The 22,740-nt window shown below is 57.2% G+C and overlaps 1 protein-coding gene across 5 annotated transcripts; it reads left to right on the top strand.

The window, feature by feature from the left end:
- The first annotated feature begins 7,464 nt into the window (after positions 1-7,464).
- Positions 7,465-22,254, top strand: LRRC32 (leucine rich repeat containing 32). Of its 5 annotated transcripts, XM_053670861.1 has the most exons (4): positions 7,698-7,866; positions 10,351-10,582; positions 12,753-12,859; positions 17,546-22,254. In XM_053670861.1, the coding sequence occupies exons 3-4, from the start codon at positions 12,761-12,763 to the stop codon at positions 19,436-19,438; spliced, it is 1,992 nt and encodes a 663-aa protein (XP_053526836.1). In that variant the 5' UTR covers positions 7,698-7,866; positions 10,351-10,582; positions 12,753-12,760; the 3' UTR covers positions 19,439-22,254. The 5 variants fall into 5 exon arrangements, with proteins under 5 accessions (XP_036987421.2, XP_053526836.1, XP_036987418.2 ...); XM_037131526.2 differs by lacking the exons at positions 7,698-7,866; positions 10,351-10,582 and adding an exon at positions 7,465-7,686; XM_037131523.2 differs by lacking the exon at positions 10,351-10,582.
- Positions 22,255-22,740: the final 486 nt, after the last annotated feature.

The raw sequence follows: 22,740 nt of genomic DNA, 5'->3' as shown, positions 1-22,740 counted from the left end.
GGAGGAGCTGAATGGGGCAGACATCACAGTGTGTTGTGAGCAGAGGTGAGGTCATACCTTGCAGTGAAAGAGGGGCAGTAGGAAGGAGAAAAGGCAGGGAAGCCAATTCACTCTGGTCATCCAGGAGCCTTTAAAGAGCTGATGTGGGCCTTCCGGGCACTGGGCCTCATGTCTTCAAGGTCACCCCTGTGGGCAGCCCACGTGGGGCTGGTTTTCTCACTCTTGTGTCCACCGTCTCCCCTGTCTATGGGAGGCTCATAAGTTAGTTCCTACGGCCCTTACCCCAGGCAACTCTGAATGGGGAGAGGGAGAGTGGGGAGGGAGTTTGACAGAGATGGCTGAGCACAGTGGGAGACAGCAGGAAGGAGAGAGGGGAAGATGGAGGATGCATGTGGGTGCATGATATGGAGCCTGGCCCCTGAGTAGTGAAAGAGGCAGGAAAATGGGAAATGTGACATGCGCTTGGACCCCTAGGGCCATCAAAGGGTTTTCAGCAGGGGCGTGACCGAGCCACGCGTGTTTGGAGAGGCTCCATCTGGCCTCCATTTGGAGGGCGAACGGCTGGATGGATGAACAGGAGAGGGAGACCCTGGGCAGGAAGCTCCCCCGGGGGAGGGGTGGAGAGACAGAAGCCCAGACCAAAGCAGGAGGGGGGACCCACGGGTTTCCACTTTGAAGATCAGGCGGAGGAAGAAGAGGAAGAGGAGGGGCCAGCACCACGATCCAGGGGGAAATGCTGGAGAAATGGGAAGAGCACCAGGAGAGGGCTTGCCAGGTATCAAGGGAAGAGGACGATTCAGGAGGGAGGGAGGGGCAGCTGTGAAGAACGCAGCCAAGTGACCCGGTGACCAAGGCCGCCGGAAACAGAAGAGTGTCGGTCCGTTGCAGCTCCTGATGTGGGGGCCAGGGAGGAGCTGATGGAATGATGGGTGTGGAGACAAGTGGAGGAGGAAGTGGGGGGAGTGCAGGGAAATAGAGATAGCAAGGGTAGGTGACAACCTTGACAGACCTGGCTAGGAGGGGACAGGAGGGAAGGGCAGTAGCCGGCTGGGGCCTGAGAGGCCTGGAAGGGTTTGTGAAATGGGGGTGTGCATGCAGGTGGGTCCGGTGCAGGCCTCAAGCCCAGGTCTCCTGCCCCAGCACAGCACACAGGCAAGCACAGAAGAGGCCAGAGAGCAGCGTGGCTGAACCCCCCTCCCCAGGCTCCCAGACTTACGGAGAGGGGCTGGCTGTGGGGACAAAGGTGGGCACCCAATCCTCGAGAAACAGGAGCCAGCCCTCTGCACCCTGGACCCAGCCGGGCCTCCAGACTCCAGGGATTCTGAGCTCACATCCCGTGAAGATTAATCTCGGGGTCCCCGGGGAGGCACGGCAGCCTGTGACACGGGGACGTTTCCCTGTCTTCCCATTCACACCCGATGAAGGCAGGCCCAGAGAACGTCTCTCCACTCGTGTGCGGTCTGCTTCTGAGGACATCAGAGTCACCGGCAATGCAAGGTCACAGCCTGGCTCCCACAGTCACATGCATGTGTGCACCTGCGTGTGTGCACGTCCATGCCCGCACACTCAGAGTCGTGCTGTGTCTGACATGTACGCACTGGCTTTGGGAGCCTGCTCGGATGGGACACGGCATGTGATTGTAGTGTCTGGTGTGCACATCATGTGTGTTCAGTGTGCATGCTTGTGTTGTGTGCTTCATGTATGCTGTATGTATGGGAATTGAATCTGTGAGCGTGTATACAGCTGTGTGTGGTCGCTTTTGAGGGTGTCTCTGTGAAATGTTTGTGGCTAGCCTGTGCTCCTGCCTGAAGTTTTCGTGTGAGGTTGAGGCATGTTTGTTATTTTCATGAATTGTGCCCCTGTGTGGCCTGTGCTGTGTGAGGGCTTACATGGAGGGTGTGTGAGTGTGTGTTGGGGAGAGTGCGATTTTGCGAGTGTACTGTGTCCATGGGGGGAGTGGGCGTGTGCGTAGGGATGTCATGGGGGGAGGCGTGGCAGCCTGACACGGCAGAGAGGGGCGGAGTTGCAGCTCACGCTTTGGTATCTCCTGAATGTGAGACCTGAGCTAATTCCTGCCCTACTTAAGCCTCGGACTCCCCCAGAGGCCAGGATTTGGCATATTCTAGGAAGGCCCTACGTCAGGAGGAAGACGATGCGAGTAGGACACTGGGTCACAGTGGCCTGTGCTAAAGAGGACGGTCCCAGTGAGAGCTGGGTGTGGCCAGGTCTCCGTCTTCTTGTCCATCCTCAGGGGCCTCACTGTCCCCCTGCGGAATGGAAATGCTGCCCACTCTCACTGCCCCCAAAAGACAGTCTCAGCTACTCCCCTCCCCACGCCCCCCTGACCCCAGCACAGCTGGGAAAGCGTCACAAACCACTTTCCCCGCTCCCTGAACTAAGCCAGCATGAAGAAGATGGAGCGGCTGCCAAAACAGGAGAATGATAACCCAGCCGGGAATCACAGCCACGCCACTGACGGGGAGGGCCGTGGGTGGGCAGGCACTCAACACGAGAGGCTCGCTCTTCAAACGGCCCTAGTCATCGTCATCGCTCTGCTCTCCAGAGACAGAATGGGTTCAGAGAGGTGAGGCCACTGACTCAAAGTCCCACCGCAGTGAGCAGTACAGTGAGGATGGGAACCGAACTGGGTCCCTCTCGGGAACCTGGGCTGCTTGTCTCCATCGGCTCTGCCCTCTGCACCCCACCCCAGAGGGCGGAAAATACCACTCCCGGCAGTGTGCTTTAACACCCTTGGGGATTCTGATGCTCTCCAAAGTTACAGAGGACCCGGGCTAGAACCCCAAGGGGCTTACTGTGTGAACCGTGAGAGTAGGGGGGGGAGGGGATTCTCTGAGGCTCCAAGAGGTGACCAAGATCTGCCGGGTCGCCCGGGTACGTGAGTCTGCTCTGGAGGCTCTGCCAGCCCTTGGGGCTTTGGCCGCTCATATGAGGACAGGAGCCCACAGCCTCTGGGAGCTCAGCAGGGCAAAGAATCCGAAGTTGGGAAGTTGGGAAGAGCCCTCCGGGGATCCTCTGAAGGCAAGGCACCCCAACCATGCGACGCCCCATCTCGCTGGAGGGCAAGGAGCCCGGGCCACCTCTGCTCTGGGACCACCGAGCCTGCAGGGAGAGGCCCTCCAGCTCAGCGCCCTCTCAGTCTCGTCTCCCGTCACTGGGTGCTCCACCCACCAACAGGTCCCTTCAGTTCACCACCAACTTCCACAAGAGGAAGACAGTATCGATAATTACACCGGCCCAACTCCTCCTCCACTCAGGTGTCTACAGGGCCACCATCCCCCCCGCCCCCGGAGGTGGCAGAACCACTGCCCAGGTCCGAGGCCATCCGCCCCCCGCACGGCGGGCCTTCCTCTGGTCGTGCTGCCTTCAGAGGCACCGGTGTCTGCTGCTGCCTCACCCTGGGCCTGGCCCTTGGCTGTTGTTACTAAAGTGAAGATGACATTTTGTGACATGGTGGGCCATAGCCAAAGCCCACAGCAATAACACCGAGTCATCAAGATAAGGGTACATCGGGTTTAACCTTCAAATGGTTAAAATGGAGGACAAGGTTTTGTGGCTCAAAGTTCCCAGCAGCCCGGGCGCGAGAGCTGTGGTTTCACGGTCCGTGACACAGCGGAGCTGTGCTGTGGAGACGCTTCTGATCCCTCCCGGCCCGCTTCACCCAGTCTCGAGTTTTCTCATCTAACAGCCCCTCGCTCTCCCGGGGCTGCGGGGAGCCCCCAGACTCCTGGGCATCAGTTCTCCCTAACGGGACGCAGGGCTGGAAGCCCCCTGTGTGGCAGCTGGGGGCACAGGGCCTCACCAGCACCTGCTCGCCCGTGTTGGTTGCTCCAGGTGCAGCAGCGAGGGGTGACCCATACCCCAGTGAGAACAGAAAACCTGCTGAGCCCGCTGCTGGCTGTGCTGTCCGAGGGCCTTGGGCCTGAGGCCTTGGGTGGGAATGTCTGTTGTGCCCTGCCCTTCCCATCTGTTAGCTGTGTGACCACTGACAAGTCATAGCATCCCTCCGAGCCTCAGTCCCTTTTCTATAAAACTCGGGCAATGAGAGTCCTTTCCTTCGTCATTCAAGTAAAGTGCCTGGTGCGCCCGTCTGCAAGCCCTCGTTATTCCCATCTAACACTTCGGCTCTTCTCCGGAGCGGGGGCTGCCCCACGAGTGCCTGTGTGAGTGTGTGCTTCCCAAGCACCCAGAGTTGGCTGGGCCCACAAACTCCCCACAGATGGTGACACCCAGGGACATGCGCTCTCCTTTCCTACTGCCCCTCCAGGAGGTGGACCCTAGCTGGTAGGTCTGAGCCCCATTTCCCCAGGGAGCAAGGGAGAGTGGGTGGAAGCACTGGGGAACCCAGGGTTCTGCCCCCAAACGTAAGGCCCCAGTAGGGGCTGATGGGGGGACTTCCTGACTCCCAGGGGCCCAACAGAGGTGCTGGGCAGGGGCAAGGAGTGAGGACAGCCACGCCCTTGCACTGAGATCTTGGCTGGGCATCTGGACCTGGGTTCAGTCCCTGGTTCCGGAGCTACGTGACTTGGGCCAGTTACCTGGTTTCTCTGAGGCTCAGCTTCTTAGGAGTAGCTGAGAATGAAGGCACCTAACCAGAAGGCTGGCTGTGGCTGTCTTTACCCTAATTTGCCCCATGAGATGAAGGGCTAGCCTGCAGTGGCTATTCACCAATGAGTAGTGGAGACTAAATTGGGGTCTAAGGTGCAACGATCTTTCTCACTCCAGCTGTACAGGTAGCAGCTTGTCCAAGGTCACACAGGTTATGCACATCATTACCTTCCTGGGTCATCAGCTCCTACTTGGGACCCTTGGGTTTCACTTTTGCCTGAGGTGAAATCCTCCCAGGGAGCCTTGAGCAGAGAGGGACTTGGTACCTGAAAGGGGTTTCCTACCTCAGGATGGCACTGCTAAGGGCACAGGGAAAGATTGTGTCTCCTGTTTTCACTGACGGATGCATGTGGGACTGGGAGCAGATCCGCAAAAATACCAGCATGGTGAGCTACCCACTGATGGGCTGCCCAGGAGTCCCCGTTTCCCGAGGTGTGTGAGCGGGGGCTAAATAAGCAACATTGGATAGCACACCGGCCTTGGTGGCGTTTAAAGAAAACTCCCTTTCTCGTGGTTGCCAGACAAATCCCATCCTGCTCAGTTCCAATTCCTCCTCCCCCTTCAGATCAAGCTCAGACTGCCAAACTTGGCCTTCAAGGCCTCAGTCCTCCTCTGTTCTCCTCTGCCTCCCGTCTGGACTGGGAGCTCCATGAAGGTAAGCCAGCCCTGCGTGTGTTTATTTACTGGTTCACCGGGACTCACCAGAGAAAGGATCATGGTTACTGAGCAAGGACCATGGGCTGACCCTAAACCGTGACTTTATACACATTGTTGCATTTTATCTTCACAGCCAGCCAGGACCTCAGGTGCTATTATTAGTGCTCCTTTGCAGATCAGCAAATTGAGGTCAGAAAGATCAGGCAACCTGAAAAAAGCCACGCAGCCACATGACTACTAAAGAAGTAAAGAGATGAAGGGAAGGGTGCCGAGCACGTGGGGTTCCCAGCTTGTAGCCACCTCCCCACCCCCCGGTCCCAAGAGGATCTGCAGCAGGTAGGCACACTTGGTTGGCCAACTGTGTCTAGCTTCTGGGGAGCCCCAGCTGGGTAAGCACTGAGTGAGGTGGAACCCCATGAACTAACTAACCGTAACTCGTAGCTTTTAGGAGCGTGTGGGGAGGCGGGCCACCCTCCCCAGCCTGCTGCGGCCCCAGTCCTGCCGACTCCAGCCACAGCCAGTGCCCTGGGCTTGCCCAGCATTTGCTGCTTGGCAGCAGCTCAGGAAAGGGCGAGGCAGTGATCTGCTGGCATAGGGGGATCAGGTTGGGTAAGACCGCCGGGAGCTGCCTGAATCCAACTCAGTCATGTTCTGCCCATGCTGGAGGGCTGCTGGCAATCACTTCCTGGACATTGGCCTCTTGGATAAGGATTTGGAAAAGGAAGCAAGCCTGCAGGGTATAGTGGAGGTTATCACCAACCATTGCTGAACACAGGGAGAAGTTACCTAACAACCATTGGGTGCAGGCCCCAGGCTGAGTCCACTACACTTAGTTCTGGCACCAACCTTGAGAAGTAGCTACTACCATTACCACTTTACAGACAGAGAAACCAAGGTTCCACTTGACCAGATGGGCACTAGAGCTCAGAGAGGGAGCTGGGATGACCAGCTGAGACTTCCATGAGCGTAGATCTCAGGCCTCAGGTGGCTGAGAGGGAAGCAGAGGTCTGGATGCCCTGCCACATCTGGCAACCTTCCCTCCCCACGTCTTCATTGCAGCTTAGGCCCCTCCTTAGGGAAGCTTTTCCCTGGTCTCCTCCTGTGAGGCTAGGTTAGGCCCTGGGCCACCTGCTATCATAGCTTGTCTTCTCTGGGCCAGCCCCTCTGCTCAGGCCCACCCCCTCAGTGAGCCAGAGAGGAGGCAAGAAAGACAGCAGTCACCTAGCATGCAGGGACCCCAGCTTCTAAGCCCAGCTTTACCGGGATTTACCACAGGCTTCATGTGTCAACGTTCTCATCTGTAAAATGGGGCACCCCGTGCCCCTCCATCAGGGAAGAGAAACACGGTGGAAGAATTCCCTTCCACCCTGAGAGGCAGGACCCCCAAGGACGTCTGTGACCCTCCTCCTGCAAGCACCCCGACCTCGAGTCCACAGCAGCAGGGCATGTGCCTGTGATTTGGTAGGGACAAGGCATCTAAAACAGAGGGTGGCTTTGGGGACGATGTGCTTCAGTCTCTGATATGAAAAACAGTAATGCCATCCTGCTACTTTGCAGGGCACTTCGAAACAATTCAATAAAAATGGTGCCTGGAAAGGGGCACTCAGATTGGCCTGGAATTAGCTTTAAGGACAAATTAGGCTCAAATGCCTTATGGACTGTATAACTTTGAATATGCCATTTAACTTTTCTGAGACTCCTTATCCCCAGATATAAATGGGGATCTTACCAATCGCAGACCACTGGTTTTTATTAAATTCGCTGTCAGTTTCTCAGTCTGAAACCTGGAAACTTGATGGTACCATTTCACAGCGCAGCTCAAGGGTCGGTGACAGGTCTGGATGCCAGAGCACATCCAGAAGGGAAGCGACTTGCCTGGACTGTCCAGAGGAGACTGCGGCGGTGTGGGGAACCCGCTCGGTGGTCGTCCCAGGGCCTGCGAAGGGTCTTTTCCTTCCGAGTTCAAACTCGCGGTCACTTCTGTTTGCGCAATACCCCCTCCTTCCCCCGGCCCCGCTCCCCGCCCCGCTCCACCCCCCTCCAACACCACCGTTCTAAGAGCAGCGGCGCCAGCAGCGGGAAAATCGGGGCCAGGCCGGATTTCCTCTGCGGACCTGCGGCTCGTAGAGCCACCCGCCCCTCCGGACTCCGCGGGGCCGCGAACTGCACGTGCGGCGGCCGGGGGCCGGCCTCCCTCCCACTGGGCTTCCTCAGCGACCCGCCGCTCTCCGGCCCTTTCATCCCGCCCCCTACAATCCGCCCCTTCCCAGCCGGTGTTTCTGCATAAAGCTGATGCCTCGCTCCCTCGTGGGTTCCGGACAAACCAAATCCTGCCGGGGAAGCGTCGGCCGGGCGCTAGGACCCCGCGGCTTGGCCGAGGGGGGGCGTGGTGGGGCAGGAGAGGTATTTAAATTGGAGCTCGAGCCGCCCCCTCGCGGGTCGGGCTCCCGTGGGGCAGTGGAGCGACCGAGCGCCTCCTGGGGCCGTGACCCCGAGGTCTGGCGCGGGGTGGGACCGCGGGGCAGGTTTGCGCAAAATGTGCAGTAGCTGCCCGGGAGAGGAGCGGCGGCCGCGCTGAGCCAGGTAGGAGCCGCCCAGCGGCGAGGCTGGCCAGCCCTCTAGGGAACCGGCTGTCCCGCGCCCTCCTAGAGCAGGAGAAGTGGAGCTGGACTGGAGCCAGCCCTCAGGGTGTCTATCCCCTTCTCCCGCCGTAACCCCCACCTCGCAAGTGGACCCAGGGTTGACTCGCCTGCTGCCGCAAAGGTCTCCTAGGCTCCTGTCTCAACTGATCTTTCCCGCCGAAAGAAATGGGCCCCTGCTCCCATTTGACAGATGGGAAAATAATGGCAGAAAGGCCAGTACTTGGGGGAAACACAGAGCTAGTCGAAGGCAAATCAGGATTTGAATACAGATCTACCATCCTTTGACCCAGCCGTGGGTGGGGCTTTCCATCCCACCCCACCAGAGAGCCTGCCCACCTGGCAGGGGGCCCCCATCTCTCTCCAAGGGGCTCCGAAGCCAACCTTCTTCATGGGTGGTAAGATGTGAGGGAGCCCCCCACCAACCCCTGCCCCCCGGCTGCCTAAAATTCCACCATCACAGCCACATTCCTTTGGGTTAAAGTCTAATTCCCCTGTGGGATGCACACGTCTGCCCTTAGTGAATCACTGCAGTGTAGGGGGGCCCTACTCGGCGGGTGATCCTGCCTGAGAGGAGCGGGGACGCACCCCAGACCAAGCACTATGAGTCTGTCAGCTGGTGGACATTGGGTGGGGCTGTCATCAGAGAGGGCTAGAGGGGACATCATGGCCTGGTGCAGTGGGAACGTTTGCTCTGGACGCAGGCAGGCTGGATTCTGGTCCTGACTCTACGCACTGACTGTGTGGCTTTGGGTAGGTCACCTCTCTGAGCCTCCTTGTACTCATGGGCAAATTGAGGACAGTTCTAAAAGGGGCAGGCAGCTCAGCCCCTGCCAGAGAAAACAGCATTTGGGTCACACAGACCTGGGCTATATCCCCAAATGCTTAGGAGCTGGGTAAGTGCAGGGTAAATCATTTCATTTTTCTAAGCCTTCGTTTTTTTCTCATCTGCAAAATGGAAATTATAGTTAACTACGTTATTGGTTTGTTGTGAGAACCAAGTGAGATAATATAGGTCAGGAACTTAGAAGAGTGTCTGACATCCTTAAGTAGTATGGATGGGTTTATTTATGATAGTAGGCATTGCATTGCCCCCCCCATTTCCTCTGCCCTTCTATCTCTCTGTCTCTCTCTCTCTCACACACACAGATATTGTTTGACAGTTCTCCCAGGCAGACTCCTATCTCTTTCCTCCTTTTGCCTGGGCCTCTTATCTGCAGGCCTGAGGCCTCCATTCTCAGCATACCTCTCCTGGGCTGTTCAGCCCTGCAAACAATGCCTGTTCCCAGCAAAAAAGATGATGCATGTCCAGGGCACCTTCGCAGGTGTTCTCGGCTTGATCATCGCAGTGGCTGGGGTAGCCTGCAGCAGAACGGACACCAGGCTACTTACCTGACCAATGGGACAAGTAAGAGATAAGGGACTTGCGAAGAGGTAAGGGACTTGCCCCAGAGAACAGGCTGGGGAGAGCAGTGGAGTCTGGCTGTGAGCCTGGGTCTAAGAGACCCAGTCCTCCCTCTTGAGAGTGAGTTGCCCTCAAATTCAACACTCTTTGTTTTGGGTACTGCTGATGGATGCCCACAGCTGAGGGGCCCCCTCCTGTCAGATGCCAGTGCAGAGGTCCACTGGCACAGGGATCGTCTCCGCTGGATGCTCTGATGCCCACCGCGGGGGTGGGGTGGGATTTGGCAGCAGAGGAGGGGGAAATGAGGGCCCCTTTGCACAGCGACGCCTTCCGGTTCTGCTAAGCCGGGGCCCTTGCTTGTCCTCACCTTGCTCTTTACTCTCAGCCCACTTCGGGAGAGCACCTACCCCTCGCTCTGCTGTTTGCTCATTAGACCTGTGGTGAGCACCACTTCATAGACCCCTGTTTTCAGGGAATAAAATATTAATTATCGGGAAATGATCAATGCGATGAAAACTGTGCAGCCTGCGTGGGTCAGGGGAAGAGCGTTGCAGGTGGGGAAACAGCAGGGCAGAGGCTCTGAGGCAGGAACCCGCTCTCTGTGTTCGAGGAACGGCGAGAAGAATGGCGAGTGCTGGAGCTTGCTGAGGGAAGGGCAGATGGGAGACCAGTCAGAGGGGAGAAGCCTAGAGCCTGGATTAAACTGGGGGTTTGTCAGCAGTGAGGTTTGTGATTGGATCTCCGATTTAACAATGCCTCGCTGGCAGCTTCGTGTCGGACAGACTGCAGGGGCGTCAGGGTGGGAGCGGGGTGTTGCTGTGGTCCGGGCCCAGGGTCATGGTGGCGTCTCTGTGGCAATGATGGAGGAGGGAGGTGGGCAGATCTGGGGGTTGCTTCTCAGAGAGAACAGGCAGAAGCTGCTGACAAAAAGGAGTGTGGCAGGGAGGGGAAGGGAGAGTTAGAGGGAGCAACTGCTCTCACTGGTGTCCCCGTGTCACCAAGACTCCTCATGTCAATTCACAGTGTCTCCCCCGCCTGCTCAGTGGTTGGTGTTGGGCCCCCAAGGAGAGTGAGCCCCCTCTGCCCTAGGGGCACCCCCCCGGGGTAAACCATAGAGTGCTCGGCGCCCTGCCCACTGGAAGCCCCGGGGCTGTGGGAACCTGGAGGAAGAGCCAACACCTAGCCCAGACTTGGGGAACCAGGGAAGGCTTCTTGGAGGAAGGGACATCTCGCCTGAGACCCGAAGGATAAGGAGGTATTCAGCACAAGAGAAGGGAGGAGGTGACGGTTTGGGGCATTGTAAAGGGGCCCTGAGAACTGAAGGAGGCAGCAGGCTTCCAGGGCCCAGACCGGGCGAGGGGACGGTGAAGACCGAGGCTGGGGAGCGGAGCTGGCTGGGCACGACATACTCCCCAGGGCCTCGAAGGCCCCGCTGAGGGGTTTCCTCTCAAGTCCGAGTTCACCGGCTTGCAGAGGCGGGTGATGTTCTGCTTTTTAAACAGCAGAACAAAATTTCCGGTGAAAGCCTGACCTGTAATGCAGGTGAGAAGAGAGAGCAGCTCTTCTCTCTCTCCGTGGGTGGAGGCCCACGGCCCAGGGGAGCCCAGGGGACCGGGTTTAAAAGACCACTGTTGGAGCACCAGAGGACCTCAGGGCAGCCACCTGGATTTAAAATTTCTCATAGAAACACTGGTGGGTTCCGGCAGAAAGGCCCAGCTCTCAAAGGCCCTATAGATGCCTCCCCTTCTGAAGCACCCTCAGTCACCATTCAGCACTCATTCGGTCAGCACCGGTGGGAGACCTTAAAGCAGAGGGTGAGGGCACAGAGGCAGCAGCCAGACTTGTGGGCCGTGAGACCTTGGATAAGTTTCTTAATCTCTCTGAGCTTTAGTTTCCTTGTCTATACAATGGGGATGGTAATCATGGGGCCACTTCATTGGATTGCTGTGAGGATTAAATGAGGTAATAATACATGTGGGGGGGGTGGAGGAGAGTGCCTGGCACACAGTAAGGGCTCTCTAAGTGGCTTGTATCTCATTTGATCCTCAACAAAACTTGATGAAGTCAGCATTAACCTCAGAAAAGGAAACTGAGGCTCAGAGAGGTAAGGTGATTTGCATAAGGCCACAGAACAGGGAAGTGAAGGAGTGAGAGGGAACAGTTGGATATAAGTGACTCTGAGTCCAGGGCTCTTGGAGGGCTTTATGTGCCCCTCCTTCTCAATGCTCTGTAGGTACTATGGTCACTTCTGTGCACTTATTTATGTCCCCAGTTCCCAGCACAGAGCCTGATGTGAGGAAGCATTCAGTAAAAGTGTGAGTGAATGAATGAATGAACGGGTGGACGGATGGATGGATGAATGAATGAAATTGATGGATTCATCTGTGTATTCCTAGCCCTTGGCCCAGGTCTTCGGTGAGTGAGCCCCTGGCAGTCCTGGGACTCCGTCCTGCCGAGGGCCTCCATGCTCCCCCTCAGCCTCACCCTGACTGCTCACAGAGACAAGGGGGGGTCCAGCAGGCCTGAGCGTCCCCTGCCCTGGCACACGCGGTGGCTTCAGTGAAAGTAAAGGGCCTGGCAGCCAGCTCCTGGGGAAGTTCACAGCCACATGCTGGGGGCAGGGCAGAGCTCCCAGTGGGCTTCCTGTCCAGGCTCTGGGCCCAGGCTTCAAACAATGGCAGGGGCATGAGAATCAGAAAATCAAAAGAAAATAGGCAAAATAAAAGTCCAGGGCGGGAGGGGGGTTGAGGAACCTTTTTGGGGTCAGAGGAGTTAGGATAGGGTGACCTGCTTGTGGCTTGGGTAGAAGTGAAGGTGGAGGCCCAGCTCCCTACTCATCTGCCCCGAGGTCGGCCCAGGGCACCCGGTGGGGCCCCTCTGCCTCCTGCTGACTCCCTCCAGGTGTCTTCTACCAGGTGGGGTCACCGGAAACCCAAATCTGACCATGTCACCCACTGCTTAAAAACTCTTGCTGGGGCCCCGGCTGGTGTGGCTCAGTGGTTGAGTGCTGGCCTGTGAACCAAAGGGTTGCTGGTTCGATTCCCAGTCAGGGCACATGCCTGATTTCGGGCCAGGTCCCCAGTTGGGGCGCATAAAAGGCAATCACACATTGGTGTTTCTCTCCCTCTTTTCCCCTTCCCTTTCCTTCTCTCTAACAATAAATAAATAAAGTCTTTTAAAAAATACCATACCAAAACTCTTGCTGGGGGAAAATGGCCCAACTCCTGTCTATCTGCTTGGCTTTGGAGGGCCCTTTGTGATGGGGCTCCCCCACCCGCTTCACAAGGCGCCCCATTCACCGCACCTTATTGTCAAATGCAGCTGTGGTCTGGGGCTCCTGAGTGCAGGCGCAGACAGGACCGGGGGGCCTGGCCGTGGGAAGGAGCCTGAGGTTTTACAGTGTTCCCCATTCCTCCCTGCCCTAGGCAGAGCCATGAGCCACCAGATCCTGCCGCTCCTGGCCGTGCTGACCCTGGGGCTGACCCTGGGCCTGGCCACCTCCCCACACGGAGACAAGGTGCCCTGTAAGACGGTAAGAAGCCCTGCCCAGGCAGGGTGAGCTCCACCTCCCCACCTCCCAGCCCTAGGGGGTTCTACCGTCCCCGCCCCAGAAACCAGAAGTTAGAGGAGTCAGAAGAGGGAAGGGAAAGCACTTAAACCTTGCATTTGATTAGCGCCTGCTAGAATGTTTAAGTACCTTTTTTACTATTAATCTTGCCAGGTAAGTACCATCATTCCCATTTTACAGAGTTGGAAGCTGAGGCCTAGAGAGGTTAGGTGACTTGCCCAAGGTCATTTCATTCACCTAGGACTAGAGGGGCCAATACTGGACTCCATTCCCCCAAACTGCTCTCACAGGCCAGTGGGTCCAGCTGGGTGATACAGGATTTAGGGTGGCCAGCTGGGAGGGGCTTTTCTGGATTGGGTCCCTGCTGGGGGCAAATCCCCTTTCCTAACTGGGCTCCTTGACTTGGGCCCATCTGCCACATCCCTGCCGGGAGGTCTCTCACTCATTACTGCCTAGGTCAGCTGCTGCCTCCTTCAGGACGCCCCTTCTGATCTCAGGCTGACCTGGTTTACTTTGCTTCCTTTTCTGGGATTCCACAGCCCCAAACTCTCCTCCATGTCGATGTCGAACTCACAGTGCAATTGACAAATGGGCCCTAGGCTGTCTCACCTGTTAGACCAGGAACTTCTTGAGGATGGGGGCCAGGTTCGATTCACTTTGCTCCTTTTTCCTGCCCCAAGCCAGGGAGACTAGCCCTGAAGTTATGGTCACCCTGTAGGGTACAGGGAAAAGGGAGCACCGAGGTCCACCCGTGAGGTTGGGCAGTCACCCCAGGAGTTTGTGCTGGGGCAGGGACAGGCCCTCTGGCAGCTGAACTTGGACCTGGGACTGGAAGCTCCTGACACAGAAAGGGTGGCTGCTTCGGGAGGCTGGGTGTCCCGGCAGCCCTTCCCAGGGGCTCAGTGTCCTGCTCCTCTCACCTCACTTCCTGCCCTTTAGAGCCCTTTTGGGGCTCCCGGGACCCAGCGGAACAGGCAGAGAAGGCCTCAGGCATCACCTAATGCAGCCCCACACCACCTGGGGAGGCAGGCTCAGCGAGAGGAGGGGTCCTGGCCACCTAGCAGGAAGGGAGACTAGGTGAGCTTTGGAAAGGGAACTGGGTAAGCTTTGGATTGGGGAAAAACAAGATAAAAGTACTTTCTGGACTACCATAGAAGGAATTGTGGTGTTTTTTTAAAGGGTGGAAAACCAAAATTGCCACATTTCGAGGGCTTGCAAGGTGCCTGCACCATGTCGAGGGCTCTCTCTCCTCTTCTTCCACCCAGAACTCCTCTTTTTGGCTGAGGACACCAAGGCTGAGGAAGAGATGTGGCCCACCAGTTTCTCCAGACAGGAAGGGGCAGAGCAGATTTTGAACCCAGCTCTCCAGAGCTGACACTGTCAGATGCCTGTGATTTTACTGCCCTTTCTCCCTTCTCTGTGCAGGCAATAAAATGGAGTTGGGTGGCAAGTCCATTTCCCTTCAAAAAAAGGAAAAAAAAATCTGGGCAGTGGCCTCCTGACATCCCAGAGAGAGTGGGCAGAGGGTTGTCCAGGGAAGCTCTGAACTTGGCGAAGGGCTTGTTCCCCCAAGCCTCCTTCCTGGGCATGTCAGTCTCGCTGGGGCTCCAGGCGTAGGCAGTGGTGGTGCCCTGGCAGTGCAGAGCTGAGAGCCACCCTGGCCCCAGAGCTCCTCGCTGGACTAACCTGGAGAGCCGGGTGGCCCAGTGCAGTGCTACCCACCGCCAGCCTCCTCTGGGCCTCTGACAGGGGTCCTGGGCACCAGGGTTTCCAGAAAGCAAGACTTAGGCTCTGGGCTTGGCCGGCTTTGTGCCCTCACTCAACTCTCAGGGGCTGGTGGCCCAGGGAGCCTTTGAGTACCCAGAGGTCAAACAGGGTATGGGCTTGCCTGTAGGATAACATGTGATGCACAGGACAATGCCCCCGCCCCACCGCACACACACTAAATGCCTGGGAGGCGCCGCTGGTGCTGTTTACTGTGCTGAACGATCAGCTTAGGGGCTCAACCAGCTGAGGGCCCTGTGGTCACAACTTTGCGAGCAGCAGTAAGAAAAGGAACTTGTGCCCTGGCTGGTGTAGCTTAGTGGATTGAGTGCAGGCCTGCGAACCAAAGGATTGTGGTTTGATTCCCAGTCAGGGCACATGCCTGGGTTGCAGGCCAGTTCCCAGTAGGGGACCCATGAGAGGCAACCATGCATTGATATTTCTCTCCTTCTCTCCTTCCCTTCTATCCTTGTCTCCTTCCCTTCCCCTATAAAGATAAATAAATAAAATCTTTTATAAAAATTCAAAAACTCTTAAAAAAAGAAAAAGAACTTGCAAAGGTAGTTTTGAGCCTCTGACTCTCTGATTTGGAGCAGCCACCCCTCACCAAGCCTCAGTTTCCTTAGGGGGTACCATGGAGTCAATGCGTCTTAGAAGATTAAATGAGGCAAGGATCTGTGCATCACACGAGCTTGACTCACAGCCGGCCCTCCAGTCAGAGACATTGTGTTTGTGTCCCTTTTGCTGTTCCTGCTTTATCAGGATGGTCCAGGAGCCAGGACAGGATGAGGAGGCCATGCCTGCTGGCCCCAGCTGGCTGAGAGGTGGTGAGGGAGGAAGTGACAAGGAGCTAGGCAGGACTGCCAAGGTGGCCGGGGTAGGTTTCTGGTTTACGTGGGTGCTCAACTGCGGGGGTGTCCCTGGCCTCTGAGTAGACTCATCACTGCGCTGCACGGAGTAGGAGGAGTCCTGATGGCGGGCAGTCCGTTCCTCCCCAACCTCACCTTGGAGATCTCGAGGGGAAGCCGGCAGCTGGGCCAGGAAGGGCACCCCTAGGCTCGTGTTCCTGCCCTGCTGGCTTAGCCACTGACTCACCGTGACCTCCTGCAGGTCATTGTCATCTTTAAACTCACTCTCCCCATCTGGGAATTGGGTGAGCCAGACCCATTTTGTTCTAACAGTCTTTAATTTTAGTCTGAATCTATGGATCATTCCTTTTAGAAACATGATTGAGTCAGTCCCTGACACCTTTACTAGGCTGATAATGTCTGTGACTCATTCATTAAAAAAATTTTCTGAGCACCTCCTGTGGGCCAAGTCTGAGGCATCTGCACTAGTCACACCAGTCCCCGTTTGCTCCGAGCTCACTGTCCAGGGGGTCATAGCTATGAGAGAGGCAGCACGGAGGCTGCGAGAGCCCAGAGGAGGCCCCGACCTGGCGCGCAGTCAGGGAAAGCCTCCCGGTAGAGGGGACCCCCCAGAGCTCAGCATGCAGTTCTGGTTGGGAAGGGCATAACCAGCACAGGGAACAGCAAGGGGGAGGCCTAGAGGTGGGGCTGGGGGGGCACAATGGGCAGTGGTCGGCTATGGTCACTGTGTGTGGGCCGAGCCAGAGCGGGTCGGGAGGAGAGAGCACAGTCCGCCAGAGGCCCCAAATAGCTTTGAACCCTGCAGAGAGTCCTGGGGTTTGTCCTGGAGGGATTTAAACAGAGGGCTGCACTGTCAGACTGGAATTTTTGAACAGTCGCCAGGCATTTGATTGGTGGATTGGTCAGAAGGGGTCAGTGCAGATGGGGGCGGGGGGAGGAATGGACCCGAGCTGGGTGGCAGTAGAAGTCAGACAAGCAGAGAAAGGCTAGCGTTCCTGGTCTGCTAGAAAAGGCGAGAGGAAGGCTGCATTTACACGGAAAGAATTTGGGCCCCACAAGGCACACGGGATAGAAGGACAAAAGTGGGGCATTTGGTTATTAAGAGACCTGGGTTCAAAACCCAGGTCTGTTCCTCACCAGCTGGGTGCTGTTAGAACCCCCCACCCCCCTGAGCCAGAGTTTCTTAAGTGGGTGTGACCATATTGATGGGCGGGCCCTTGGGAAGGTCCAGCGAGATGATGCTGAGTAGGTGCTGGGGAAGGGCGAGTTATGTTCTGGATAATGTGATAAACGAGAGTGATAATGTGACTTGATGAGGCTCACACAGCAAAATCACAGCCTTGTCATTAAAGAATGTGGATTGGGACCCTGGCCATCTTCCCCTTGCCCCTTACCCTGACCCCTTGTCCAGGGGCAGATACAGACTGGTCCATGGGAAGTGAAGCCACTGGTGGGCGGTGGGGGTGGGTAGCAGCAGCGTAAAGGAGGAAACCCCTGGGGGGTGTCGCTGAGGAAGCAGGCTCTGGAGCCCAGGCTGTGCCCCGTGGAATGAGGGCTTGGATGAGATCTGAGGGTGAGAAGCCAAAATGGATGATGAGAGGACAAAATGCGTTTTCCCCTTTGGAAACATATCCCCCGAGTAGTTAATGTAGTGTGGCGCCAGCTGGGTCAATGTAACTGCCAGGGTCCATGCAGGGAACTCAGAATGTGCGCCCAGGAGGCCCGGGTCCCAGCGCGGCTCTGTTCCTCCCTGGCTCTGGGTCACTCTCGATGAAAAATGGATTAGTAATCAGCACAGGGTTTTCTGTTAGTTCATTTGTCCTTCTAACTTTCTATCACCTCTCTGTCTACCCATCAAACTTCCCTGGGTCCATCCCCAATGCCTGGACTGTGTGCGGTACCAGAGGCAGGGGCAGGAACAGGAGGGTCAAGCCACCCTTCCCAGAGGCACAGGTCTGACTCAGCTCCTACTGCAACCACTCATGCCTGCTGCTGTCCCTGCCTCCCCCCACCCCAGGTGAACAAGGAGGTCTCCTGCCAGTGCCTTGGCCTACTCCAGGTCCCCTCAGTGCTCCCGAGGGACATCGAGGCCCTCGACCTGTCTGGAAACCAGCTTCAGAGCATCCTGACCTTGCCCCTGGGCTACTACACGGCGCTTCGTCACCTGGACCTGAGCTCCAACGAGATCGGCTTCCTCCAGCCAGGCATCTTCCAGGCCCTGTCCCACCTGGAGCACCTCAACCTGGCCCACAACCACCTGGCGCTGAGCACTGGGGGTCTGGGCTCCCTGCTGCACGTGAAGTCCCTGGACCTGTCTGGGAACAGCCTGTACAGTGGCCTGGTGGAGCAGCTGCTGGGGGAGGCGCCAGCCCTGCGCACCCTCACGCTGGCGGAGAACAGCCTGACCCGCCTGACCCGCCAGACCTTCTGGGGCACACCTGCACTTGAGTGGCTGGACCTACATAGCAATGTGCTGATGGACATTGAGGACGGCACTTTCGAGGCCATGCCCCACCTGACCCACCTCAACCTCTCCAGGAACTCCCTCACCTGCATCTCCGACTTCAGCCTCCAGCAGCTTCGGGTGTTGGACCTGAGCTGCAACAGTATCGAGGCCTTTCAGATGGCCCCAGAGCCCCAGGCCGGGTACCAGCTCACCTGGCTGGACCTGCGAGAGAACAAACTGCTCCACCTTCCTGACTTGGTGGCACTACCAAGACTTATCTACCTGAATGTGTCCAACAACCTCATCCGGCTCCCTGCGGGGCCGCCGCAGGGCAGCAAGGCCATCCATGCACCTTCCGAGGGCTGGTCGGCCTTGCCCCTCTCGAACCCCAGCTGGAATGCCAGCACCCACTCCCTCTCCCAGCTCCTGAATCTGGACTTGAGCTACAACGAGATCGAGCTAGTCCCTGAGGGATTTCTCGGTCACCTGACCTCCCTACGCTTCCTGAACCTCAGCCGGAACTGCTTACGGGCTTTTGAGGCCCGGCGTGCGGGCTCCCTGCCCTGCCTCGTGCTCCTGGACATCAGCTACAATGCGCTGGAGGTGCTGGACCTGGGCACCAGAGCACTGGGGTCACTGCGGACGCTGCTCCTACAGGGCAATGCCCTGCAGGACCTGCCCTCATACACCTTTGCTGGTCTGGCCAGCTTACAGAGGCTCAACCTGCAGGGGAACCGGGTCAGCCCCTGTGGGGGGCTAGGTGGTCCTGAACCCTCAGGCTGTGTGGACTTCTCTGACATCTCCTCCCTCCGAGTCCTAAATTTGGTGGACAACGAGATGGAGACACTCTGGGCAGGTGCCTTCCTTCATACACCACTTACCGAGCTAGACCTGTCTTCCAACCCTGGGCTGGATGTGGCCACAGGGGCCTTGGCGGGCCTGGAGGCCTCCTTGGAGGTCCTGGCCCTGCAGGGCAACGGGCTAGAGGTCCTGCAGGTGGACCTGCCCTGCTTCAGCTGCCTCAAACGGCTCAATCTTGCGGAGAACCGCCTGAGCCGCCTGCCGGCCTGGACGCAGGCAGTGTCCCTGGAGGTGCTAGACCTGAGGAACAACAGCTTTAGCCTGCTTCCGAGCAGTGCCATGGGCGGCCTGGAGACTAGCCTCCGGCGCCTCTACCTGCAGGGGAACCCGCTCAGCTGCTGTGGCAATGGCTGGCTGGCGGCCCAGCTGCACCAGGGCCGTGTGGACATGGATGCCTCCCAGGACCTGATCTGCCGCTTCAGCTCCCAGGAGGAGGTGTTCCTTAGCCACGTGCGTCCCGAGGATTGTGAAAAGGGGGGGCTCAAGAACGTCAACCTCATCATCATCCTCACCTTTGCACTTGTCTCTGCCATTATCCTCATCATGCTGGCCACCTGCTGCTGTGTCCGCCAGCAGAAATTCAACCAACAGTACAAAGCCTAGAGAAGCCGGGCTGCAGATCACCTCAGCCGGGATACCCCTCCAGGTCAGCGAGGGAGCTGGAGGCACAGAGAAGGGTGAGGTCTGACCCAAGGTCACACAGTGGCCAGGGTCCCAGAACCCTGGTCTCTAACCCCCCAGCCCAGGGCTCCTTTCTCTGCCTCCTGCTGCACTGGTAGGTGAGACGCCTCCCAGACCACACATGTGGTCCAGCTGTGGAAGCTGGAAGCTGAGCGATACTGGGAGTGACAAAGAATGAGGTTTGCCCATCGAATCAACATATCTTTGCCAGAAGTCTGTTTTGTGCCTCACCCTGCTCTGGGCACTGGGGACACTGGTGAAGGAGACAATCTCTGTCCTCAAGCGTCTCCCAGTCTGGGTGGGAGGCCGTCGCAGAGCCACGTAGCGACCACACAGAGCGGAGCCCAGGGCTCCGAGGCTCAGCAGCGGCCTGCCCCTGCCAAGCCAGGGCCAGGGAGGGGAAAGACCAAGAGGTCTTTCCAGAAATAACGCAGAAATAATCTGCGTTATTTCAAAGCAGACTCTTTGTTACATCTGATAATGACTCTCAGCTTCCCTGGAGCATGAAGATTGCAACTGGAAGAGAACTGGAGCCACCACACCCGTTTGTCCTGGATCCGGCGCTATCAGGCAGGCTGTGGCGGCTCCAGCAGGTCGGGTCGAGAGGCTGTCGCCCTGGCCTCTGGCCAGCACTGGGGCCTCTGTTCCCTGATCTGGACAGGCTCTTTCCCCACCTGGCACCCTCGCATTGTACGCACCAGTCTGAATGCTGCCCTAGCCCCACTCCCTGCTGCATCCCAGCCCCACCCTGCTGGGGGAGACAGGACTTAAAGTTAGAGCCCTAGGTCTCCGGTTCTGTTTTGTACCAGGCTTGGTAGCTGTAATGAACCCAGGCCTGCAGCTGCCTCTTTATGACAACCATCTGAGGTTGGTCTTTTTTTCCCATTTTGTAAAAGTGGCTCCAAGTCACCCTCCAGAGTGCCCTTGCCGAGAAATGCCATCACTAAGGTTCGGACTCACATCATCCTGACTCCAGGGGCTTTGCCACTGCTGGGACTGCAGGCTGTCAGGTGGACAGGAAGTGGCCCCCGCTGCTGGGACAGGGCCTGGGGGCATCCTGTGCTGTCTATCCCCACCCGGTCCTCTCCCTCCTCACCCAGGCAGGCAGAGGGAAGCCAGATGGCCACAAGCCCTCTCCTCCTCCTCTGCCTCACTTTCCCTCATTCCCTCCTTTGCAGACTGATGTGGGTTCTCCTTTTTCTCTTCTTGCTCTTGAAGTCCCTCATTCCCATTGTCCAATGAGCATGGCCAAGAGCGTGAGAGTACTTAGTCCCACCTCCCCAGTGTACAGATAGGGAAACTGAGGCTTAGGAAGAGGAAGGGACTTGCTCAGAGATGCACACATCAGTAGCAGAGCCTGTGGAAAAAAGTAGATTCAGATCTCATCAGGGATGAGTGGTGGGTGGGGAGGGGTTGAGGGTGGGCCTGAGTGGTTTCCTTCTCTCTCAGCTGTCACATCACAAGATAATGTTGGCTCCAAACACTCTTTCTGGTCCTGATCATGCAGGAATATTCCCCCCTTATGAAAATGGGTAAACCCCCTCCAGATCTAACACCTGCCCCTCCTATGCATGCAGCCATGGGCTGTCCAGAAGAAAGGGGGCCTTGGGGTCAGCCCAGGACCCTGTGCTGTTGTCTGCACCTCCCACCTGTGCTGGGCAAGGTGGGAGACAATGAAAACTCCACTTTCTCTGCCCCATTTTACAGACAAGAAAACTGATGCCCAGAGAGGGTCAAGGACTCAGGGAGTCGATGGCAGAGCCGGGGCTGGAACTTGAGGTCCTGGCCCCACCTGGGCCCCAGGGGCCTCGGGGTGGCACAGGGGACCCAGTCCTGGTCGGGACCATGACAAGAGGTGCTCACTGCGTGGAACACTCCTTCGCAGGCGTGGGGGCAGGTGTGGGCCCTCCGTGCCTGGTCTTCGGAAACACTACACAATGCTGCTCTCACCTCCCAGGGGCCAGGCCACAGCCTGGCCTCGGGACCAGCTCTTCGTATAACCCACATGAATGTATTAAAGAATAATTTTGGAGAAACGGTGCGGCCTGCCAGCCTCCTCCTTGCTTCGGGTATTCGGCACCATCACAGCTACTTGAACCCTTTCCTCTTCTCTTCCCTTTGTGGCCTCTGAACCCGATGGAGCAGCCCTGGGGAGACAGGCTGGGACCTCTAGGTGGGAGATTGAGGTTCTGGGTCATCTCCACCCTGGACCTCCGGGCCTCAGCCCCAGTCATATCCCCTTCGCATCCGACAAACCCTGCTCCGCACCCCACTGCTGAGACAGTGGCTGCTGTCCGTAGTTTCACCACTAGTCCTTTGTCTGAGCTCGCCCCTCTGCCCCTCCCTCGGTCCTCATCCCCGCCTCTCTCGTTTGCTCCCTCGCATTCCTCTCTCCTCAGCCCTTCCTCTCTAGTTGCTTCTTCTTCGTACACCTCAGCCGTGCTCAAGTCATGCCCATCTTAAAAATAGTGAAAGATCTTTAAACCCTTCCCCCTTTTCCTACTTCATGAATAAATTGCTTGATAAAGTACACCCTAACTGGTGTGGCTCGGCGGGTTGGGCGTTGTCCTGCAAACAGAAAGGTTATGGGTTCAATTTCTGGTCAGTACACACGCCTGGGTTGCAGGCCAGGTCCCTAGTTGGGGGCATGTGAGAGGTAACCGATCAATGCTTCTCCCCGATATCAATACTTCTCTCCCACTCCTTTTCCCTCCCCTCCCCTTCCCTTCTCGAATGAATGAATGAATGAATGAATGAATGAATGAATAAATAAATGAATAAATAAATAAATAAATAAAATTTTCAAACTTCTTGGTGAAGTAGCTTCCCCTCCCTCCCCACCTGGGCTACCTTCAGCCCCTCAGAGCCCCGCACTGCCCTGACTAAGGTCACCAAAAGTGTCCTTTGCCAGATCAGTGCCCCATCACCTGGCCCTCCCCTCGGCACACTGTCCTGGCTCTAGGACCCACACCCGGTTTCTGCCTTCCTCTCAGGCCACTGCTATTCAGGCTCTGCTGTGTGCTCATCTGCCTTGACCCGTCAGAATGGCAACTACCGGGACTCCTGTCCCAAACCCTCTGCCCTTGGCAGTGAAATCGCCCTCATTGCCATAGCCACCCCATTGCTCTGATGATGCCCACAGGTCTATCTCCAGCCCTAGACCCTTCTGAACATTCAGCCCTGATACCCAGATACCCAAAAGCCTCCCAAGCTAGAGAACTGAA

This window comes from Artibeus jamaicensis, unplaced genomic scaffold (genome assembly GCF_021234435.1).
Source record: "Artibeus jamaicensis isolate MK-2021 breed Jamaican fruit bat unplaced genomic scaffold, CSHL_Jam_final contig_64, whole genome shotgun sequence".
Lineage (NCBI taxonomy): Eukaryota > Metazoa > Chordata > Mammalia > Chiroptera > Phyllostomidae > Artibeus > Artibeus jamaicensis.
This window is presented reverse-complemented; position numbering and strand designations above follow the sequence as displayed.